Below are 9,379 nucleotides of genomic sequence, written 5' to 3'. Positions count from 1 at the left end.
AAATTAGGCGCGTACGGTTCACCGTAGAATTCTCAAAACGTCAGTTACGCGTTTGAAAGAACCGGAATAAACATGATTATACGGAGATAACTTACAAAACAACAAACGTATACAAAAGTCAAGAAATGAAAAACTTTATACATAAAGGACTTTAGAGTAAAAAAACAATAAAGAGACTTTTCTAAAATATTTTTATTGCTGACATAGAAATGGGATCTGCTGTATGGCCCTTGTCATAATTCGGAAATAAGGGGAAAATCATTAGGCAATTTTATGTGATAACAATGACCTAACAATTAGCATGAAAAACATCAGTTAACATTTGACTAAATGACAAATTATATTTGCTGACAAAGTCATTGTTAATAATTAACCTCGTTTTAGAAAATGTTCAGTAGAGTATGCGTTTGCGTATCGAATCAATTGTGAGATATAAACCCCGTATGCAGGTGATAAAGGTATATTGCTGAATAAGTGAGGGAAGTTAACAAATGAAAAGTTAAGATATTTTGTATTTATATATAACTTGTTTGTTAAAAATTGACCTCGTTTTAGAAAATGTTTTCATAATTAAGTTCACGTTTAGAAAGCTTTCAAAGTGCGATTTGCCTTTTTATTGTTTGTTTGATACGAATCATATAAAGTGTGCACTCATGTTTCGTAAACCCCGTATGCAAACGGTGAGAATTCTACGGTGAAAGGTATATCGCTGCATAAGTAAGGAAATTTAACAAGTGAAAAGTTAAGTTATTATTTTGTTTCATAAAATATGAAACAGCATTATACACTTATTTATCGACATAAGATTGGAAATAAGCGTTGTTAATTGACAATGCGTCGTCGATATATCTAAATTTCGAGTTAAAGACAACAGAAAAGTTTTTCTTCTTTTCATGTTTAAGATTTTGAACAAATTTTGCTTCATATGAATACAAAAATAGGTCTACTAATGGGGAAGAATTCCAATTGATTGTCGAAACTGTTACATAGAACTTGTCAAGTATCAATGTCATGGTATTTGTGTTACATTCAGAATGTTTTTAAACAAAATCATTTTGCAAATGATCAATGACGAGGTAAATAAATGTTGGAGTTCCTGCTTGAAAAGTGATCGGGATGTCCGTCCGTTTGTTCGTATGTCCGTCTTTTATGCTTTGGGGTACCCATCTCTTATCCGCAACTCCTCCTATACCACTGAATAAAATATAATTATATTTCCACATATTCTTTATTACATAATGCCATTTGAGCTCATCCTATTTTACTTTTTGATCTGACACTTATTTCAGGTCTCCTAAAGGAAAACATGAACTTTTCCATTATAATCATATGGGCGTATCATTAGTGAGCGCATTGCTCACAGTACCTCTAGTTATTGAAAAAGCAGCTGTCAGTGATGTCAAAAGCCTGGGACTTTAATTTTTTTTTTGGGGGGGGGGGGATAGTTTTAGATGTGCAATTAAATGTTTGAATTTCGATTTTCAACCAGAGGATATATAATTGGGGGTTTAACATTGTTCTACAAATCTTGTTCTCTGTATTCCTCTTGCATATGTTGTACTTGTCGCAGAAGCATGTCATCTTTGGGGATATTATTGGTGGTTGGATATTTTCGAGCAATAATGATATTGGTGGTTGGATATTTTCGTGCAATAAGGATTAAGAATTGTGATGTACACTATATGGGAAAACTGAGGGTCAGAAAGCTTATAAAACACAGCAAGGGGTATAACTGAGAGTGCTTATAGATTTGCAATAAGATTTTAAAATTTTGAATTTAATTAAGAATTTAGAATTTCACTAAGGCTAAAAAAATAATTCTTTTAAACTAAAAAAAAAAACCTTGTTCGCCAAAGTATCTTACATTTTTCACGTCACAGAAGCCCAAACATATTTTGAAAGGAGTTCTTTTCATTATGCGAGAGAAAGGGGGTTGGAATTAGAGCCCTTCCTTTACCCTTTGTAAAATATGAAGGCAAGTACAATTAGATAAGAGGCTAAGACAAATTGCAGGTATTGTTGTCTAATGAGAGAATCTAGTTTCTCTTTTTAAAGATGCCTTCTCATGAATGCGCAGCGGTTTCTGCAAATAAAATCAACAATTGCTTATAAGACTGCAAGTATGGCACAAACTACACCATTAAAGTAAGAATATTCATTTCTCTACGTCCAATATCGTCCTCCCTTTTGATCCTTTGGGTGAATCATAATTAAGAAAAATCATTGGAACAACTTCATAGTTTAAAAAATACTGCACAATGCTTAAAGATTTTTTATGTAAAAATATATAAAATTAAATTCCATTGATTAACAAATTAATACACCAAGAGTTGTGATGTAACATTTTTCTTGTAGTCAAACATATTTTTGGTACTGGGTCTTGTATGTTACGGGTATTATTAGTTACATAGTCTTTTAGTGACAGGGTATGGGATGATATCTGGTTAGTAAATTTCATACCTGGCGTTTCGGAGCCGAGTCAGGTATGAAACCAGGTATCATCCCATACCCTGTCACTAAAAGACTATGTAAAGAATTTACCCCACCGATGAAACATTTACGTTTTATCTGTAGTTTATAAATGGTTTTCTCTTCTAAATGCTTCATCACGCTTATACTGTGCCTATTATGACGTCACGTTTGTGTTTGTGACTAATACATCGACCGTGTATAGATTTACAACTGACCGTGTATAGATTTACAACTGATCGTGTATAAGTAATCCACCGCCTTCACGTGACAGTCTTCAACCAATCGTAAGCCAGGATTTCGTAGAAAAATCATCAGAGGTGGGGTAAATACAATACTTATAAGATCTCTATCGATTTTCATTAAGTTTCTACATGTATACTATATCATATAATGTCTGGTGTGTACTCGTCAAAAGCTATGGAAATTTATTTTGATAAAGTTTTTCATAGAGAAATCTTTTGCATAATTTTTTGGAATCAAATATATGAAAAAATCGTATTATTGTCATCTCCCTCGGGAGATGACACATTAAGATTGTATGCCGGAAGTGAAGTCCTAGTGTAAGCCTCCATTAATCTTTCGGAAGTCCTCGATGTTTTAAGAAATTCCAAATAGCCTGTACTGGTTTTGTTTTAGAAGAACTAGCTTAGGAGATCTTTTTTTGTATTTGAAAGCCAAGGAAAATTTAGAAAAGAAGTACAATGCTTATAAATATCTATAATTTCGGTGTGTCGTGTATATATATATATATTGATCCTCAGTACTATGCCTTATTAAATGGGTAAGCCACACAAGGAGAATTGACAATGACGTGATTTCTATATATAGATTTGTTGACGGGGAAGGGAAAACTGATTCTCGCACAAAAGAACAAGCTTACAATATTAGATTCTGCAAAAAATGAACGAAGAGCAGCTAATTTTATGTTAATTTTTTTAGTCTGTAATTGGATTTATTAAATTAATTTCTGTCAAACTTTAATGATTAGCTGCTTTTAAATGAATGATAATTATTGTTGATAATTCCGTATTGTGTTAAGAAAATATAGTTCAAGGAAAGTATTTGAATTTAAGTAAATTGTAAACACCCAGAACCACAAAGACCACTATATTTCACCATAAAATGTCATGGTGTGTACGTCCATGCTTTCATATATATACTAGCCAAAAGAAACTGGAAATTTATTTTGATAAAGTTTTTCATGTAATAATCTATATTGCATAATTTTTTGGTTTTATTTCTTTGACATTATATATGAAAAATTTCGGTTTTAAATCGCTAAGAAGATTGAATGACTATGTCCAAGTGTTATGATCATTAGTGTTTCCCTCCCTGTACAAACATAGTACACTATATCTGCATGCTTTGGATCGTTGCCTCAAAACTCGATTTAGCCTATTAATTATTTTTGATCTCCTTGAAAGAACAGATCGACTCATCAGTATGCAGATGACAGATTTATAGAGCATTATATAAAGTTTGATATAAGTTCCCACAAATCTTCATATTTGACCACTCTCGAGAACGAAGGATCTAAATTACAGAAAATCCTAAGAGAACATAAACAAATTAGGTTACAGATCCCCCAATGCAGTTTCCCTGAACTTTGAGATCGACCGATTTCATTTAAATATAGATTGGAGCTGTCTTACGGAATGTAAATGATCTGTACACACAAGGGAAGTGGGAGAATTACTGTTGTCGGCGATTTACCGCCACTAATCACCACAAGGTTAAACAAGACTTTCTTCTTTTTTGGCATGATTACATGATCACGTGTATATTCAGAAACGGGATGTGGGGATATGGTCATTCCTCGATTCAGTGTAACTTCCATTTTTACGTCACACCCACAGTTCATAATAACATGGCTGCAGTTTTAAAGACTTATCAAAACATTTGATGATTCAAAAATATATTTGATATATATAAAATAAATTTTCATTCATATCTATTTACCTCATTCGTATTGTCAATTTAATTATCGTATCGACATAAGAATGCAAATCACCATGATAATTTATCATGGTGATTTGCATTCTTATGTCGATACGATATACACTGGTGAGCTTGAGTTAAAAGATACAACAGAGTCCGATTCATATTTGGATATTTTACTTGAAAAAGACATTAATGGTAAACTAACAACCAAGCTCTATGATAAACGTGACGATTTTAACTTTTCCACCGTCAACTTCCCTTAATTATACAGCAATATACCTTCATCACCTGCATTCGGAGTCTATATATCTCAGTTGATTAATTTTATACAAATAAATCATGAGATCAAAAAAGTCCTATATACAGTCTTTGATACGGAAAAACATTCTTTACGTATGAACAATTTCTAAAACGAGGTAGATTACTGACAAACAAGTTGATGAAACAGGAATATCAGTAGTCTGGTTTAAAGTCATCATTTCATATATTCTATGGTCGATACAATGACCTTGTCAGCAAATACAGTTTATCATTGAGCCAAATGCTGACTGACGTTTTTCATACTCATTGTTAGTCCATTATTTGTACACTGAATTGACGACGGATTTTTTCCGTTATTTCTTGATCATGACAAAGAGCACACAGCGGGTATGACCGATCGGCAGGGGATGCTCTCTCCTCCATGGCACCTGATCCCTCCTCCAATATTTCTTTCCTCAATTTTGTATTCTTTTATGGACTCTTGATCTTGAATACTGTTCGTTATCTCCATATGATTAATTTTAAAGTAGACACACCAAGCAGTATATATCATTTGGAAAACCCTAGGAAAAACTGACCAACTGTATGTGAAAAAAAATATAGCTTATGTTTAATATACAATAAAGTGCATATATTCATAGATAACAGAAAATTATTTTTTGTTTCAGGAAAAGACGAGCATCAACTAAACCTACTTCTGGAAGTGATTGTTGCGTCATTTGTATCTGCCTAGGTATCGTTCTCCTGGTTATGGCTGCCATTTTGGATATACCGGGATGATTGCAATAGTTAAAACGTACCTTTCTTTGACATCTTGGGCAGCATTTGCTGTTGATATTTGGATATGGTGCCGATAACGTTTTACATGGAACCTCATAGGAATATCTGAGTTTTCACCCTTAATCATGCTTAATTAATATAAACATTCTGACTTTTTTGTCATTGAACATGTTGACGTTTGTTTGACTTTCAAGGAGGGCATTTAAATGGTTCACATAAACATTATGCATAGTATGAAACATCGATTGGAAAAGAGGCTGTTAAGCCCAAATTTGATTTCTTGTTCAATTTTTAAAGCAATCCGATTGTTTTTTTTATTGTTTAGTTACATGACCATACTTTTGTTATGCTGAATATCAAACTCTTTTTCCTTAGAGTGGAGGTGGAAAAAAACCATTTTCACCTAGATGATTAAAATAATTTTGAAAAAGGTTATTGTAGCATTCAAATAAGCATTGTTTCCGAAATGTTTTTAAAACAAAAATGCCAATTATTAGTCCCATCTTTATCAATGCTCAACATTTATATCTATTATATTTAAATGGAGATTCTGAAACATGATTTTTAGACAAGAGAAATAACAAAAAGTGAAACTTTTACTTTTTGGAATTCAACAAAAATCAATTTTCTAAGGTTTAGATAGAGAAATAACAAATTCCATGTTCACGGATGCTTATTTTATGTCACATACACATGTATCACACTAAATGTCCTCTGTCACCTTTGGCAACTAGTTATGCTTCTGCAATAATTGTAAACATAATGAAAAAAAGTTAAAACAATGGATATTGTAAAGATAAAGTGAAATATTGTGCTGCAATTTTATAACGCGTCGTCAATAGATATCACTGCTTACAAAGTCTTAAGATAATTTATTTGATTTTATGTTTTCATGCAAGTAAACATTTGTTCATTCAAATTTATAAACGAATTTCCTTTATTCATTCATGAAAAATTAATTGAAAGCTTTTATGATCTCCTCAGAATGACTTACCGGCATAAAATGGCGACATGGAGCAGGTAGCTCAAAGACACGGTAGTCTTCTATGTGTGACACGTGATCAGAGAAAAAGTACGTGTACAGTGCTTTTGCTGTAATGGGGAATAATATATCTCCATTAAAAACATTAAAATTTAATATAAATTACACTAAAATTGAAGATTTACAAAGAAAAGCGCCAGGACAAACTAAAATGACTTGTACCCCCATCTACGTCTCCATAATCTGTCTCCATTATGACGTCACAGGTGCGCGAATCCGTAGCAATTCTGATATTGTAGCCCCGGAAGTCCATCCAATCCAGATTATAATGATGTAGACGGACCTGCGCATGCCCTTCCTCTCCCAGCACGGAATCCCCAGTGTAAGTAGCATTGGCTTCATGCAAAAAATGTATTAATAAAAAATATTTGCCATATTCAAGTAAGTTAATTAAAAAATAGTTTTACTGGGACGTTTATCTAAAAGTAATTATGAATAACGGATACCACTTTAGTAAGACATGCATAGTAAATCTCTTTTCTTGACCTGATTTTCCTGGTTATTTTGAGGACGTATTTTTTTATAGTTATTTTCACATTTAAAAATATTTGAAGCAGAATGGACAAATTAGTCTTACATAGATTAGGATCGCACACATGCATGTCATGTCCAACCTTTCCTCAGACAGATGCCGGGACCTCGTCAGAATATTACTCACGTGGGACACACGGATCAGGCATGGGAAATTTGATATCATGTTCTGTGCAGTTGCCATCACTGATAACGTACCATTTCATCTGAAATCCATAAAATCAAAGATGCATTTATTGAACTAAGATTATTAATGTGTAGTTTTAAAATAATATTTAAATTACACAAGATTAAATTTGTTACCGCATTATAATCGACATATTCTATCTCATCCTTGACTGTCCCGTCCGGTTGAGGCACGTGTCGAAACATGACCTTCTTCTTTATGATGTCATTTCTGAACGTGGTACCACGATACTGACCAAACAGGTGTAATATTTAAATGATGTTATTGTTGAAAGGATGTTGTTTGCATCATATCAGTGATAGTTAAAAAATTACCAGATTTTCATTTTGGCATTGCTATTTTATACAGAATGATTTCAGTTCAAAAATACTTTTAAAATACCTCTACAGCCTCAGGTATGGATGTTTTCGGGTCAATTTTACCGCCAATCATACGGAAGTTGCTGACTTTCACAGGACTCCAACAACATCGGTAAGGCAAAGAAGGAGTAGTTTGATTAACATCATTGGTAGAAAACGAAAGCCAATATTACAGTTCTTACAATGCTGTGGCAGTAGTGAAAACCCAGGTAAGTTCTAGTTTTAAACTACACCAATTTAATTTCTTGTACATTTGGAACAAAGTAATCTTAAATAAAAATTATGATGTAGATAAAATTTTTAGCACAGCAAAATTTGACGTTATTTTTTTTTCAATTGAGAATAAAAAAGTGCGATAAATAGACCGGAAATGGAACAGAAAAAACCCATGGCGCGGGGATTTTAAGTTAGTGTTGTTTAAATACTAGTTTTTATTGGTATGGCCTTACATGAAAATCCCAGATTGTAATTATTGTTCCTATGTAATGTCTGATGTATTGGGCATATTGCTTGTTCCCACTGATAACAATAACAGACAAATTTCTTCTATTGAAAAGTCTCTTGTGGAGGCCTTAACATTTAGATATAAAGACGAGACAATATCATGTATATTAAAATAAATAAACAATAATCATTTTCATTCCTTCGTTGATTCGATAAATCCCTTTGATTTTGAAAACCTGTAGAAAAACCCAGAGATTATGACATACTTGTTTCATATTTGATTTTGACTAAAAAGAAGGCGTAAATGGTGACCAAAAAAAAAAACCTCTCTTGAAATATATATCATTATAACGTTTTCTGGATCTGAAGAACCGCATCGCATCTGGTTGACTTGCGTCGTTCTACCAGATTGTCAGCGCACGTCAAGGGCTCTTCGGATCTTAGATAATGTTATAACATTCAGTTTATTATATAACACTTTACAAATAGCAAAATATATTAGGAGAAGATATTTTGGATCAATTATAATACATTTATCCATTAAACAAAGCAATTTTATTTAGTACCTTGTTGATGCGGAAGAAAAGGTAATATATTTGTGAACTACGTCATCATTTTCAGAGAGGGGCCTGTGTGATGATATGGAAAGTTGGATCACAGCGTCATGTGATTGCACAAAATCAACAGTAAATTTAAGTGGTGCCTCTGATGTGAAAGAGGTCCGCGTAAACTCATATCCCGAACCTTTGAACTTGAATACTGTTCGTTATCTCCGTATATCATGAAATGCAATGGACTAAGAAAAACAATCGCTAGTATATTGATTTTCGAAGATTTTTTAACTTTTAAAAAGAGAGGCAAGGAACAAAAAAGGAAGCTAAAATTTATGAAATATCCTTTAAGGTCAACAAATTGAAAATTCTATGGATGATACAATGACATAGTTTTCAAAAACATTCTTTCGTTAACTCAAACTGTTTGACTTTTTTCATACAAATTAAAGGACTATTTATTTTTACACTGAATGTCAAAGGGCTCTTCCAACAATTGTGAAATGGACTTTTGTGCATTTTTGTGACTTTACATTTCATTGTCCCTTTATGTTCCCCAAACGATATTTAGAACATTTCGTTTTTTACTCGTTCTGTTTTGTTCAGACAGCATTTGTCTCAATGATAAATTGTATTTAAGTTGTTGACAAGGTCATTCTATCGACCATAGAACTAACGAAATGATGACTTTAAACGAGACTACTGATATTCTTGTTTGATCAACTTGTTTGTCAATAATTTACCTTATTTTGGAAATTGTTCATACAAAGAGCATGCTCTTGCGTATCGAATCAACTGAGATATATAAACT

The 9,379-nt window shown here is 32.7% G+C and overlaps 1 protein-coding gene across 1 annotated transcript; it reads right to left on the bottom strand.

Annotated features, from left to right (window-relative positions):
* Positions 1-5,944: 5,944 nt before the first annotated feature.
* LOC134247831 (uncharacterized) lies at positions 5,945-7,721 on the bottom strand. The gene is made up of 6 exons (XM_062730237.1): positions 7,596-7,721; positions 7,331-7,444; positions 7,155-7,233; positions 6,659-6,832; positions 6,449-6,546; positions 5,945-6,196 (listed from the first exon to the last, which is right to left on the bottom strand). The coding sequence occupies exons 1-6, from the start codon at positions 7,644-7,646 to the stop codon at positions 6,185-6,187; spliced, it is 528 nt and encodes a 175-aa protein (XP_062586221.1). The 5' UTR covers positions 7,647-7,721; the 3' UTR covers positions 5,945-6,184.
* Positions 7,722-9,379: the final 1,658 nt, after the last annotated feature.

Source organism: Saccostrea cucullata, unplaced genomic scaffold (assembly GCF_032062105.1).
Source record: "Saccostrea cucullata isolate Sc308-1 unplaced genomic scaffold, CSIRO_AGI_Scuc_v1 ctg295, whole genome shotgun sequence".
Lineage (NCBI taxonomy): Eukaryota > Metazoa > Mollusca > Bivalvia > Ostreida > Ostreidae > Saccostrea > Saccostrea cuccullata.
Note: the sequence above shows the minus strand (reverse complement) of the source record. Positions and strands in the feature narration are given on the sequence as shown.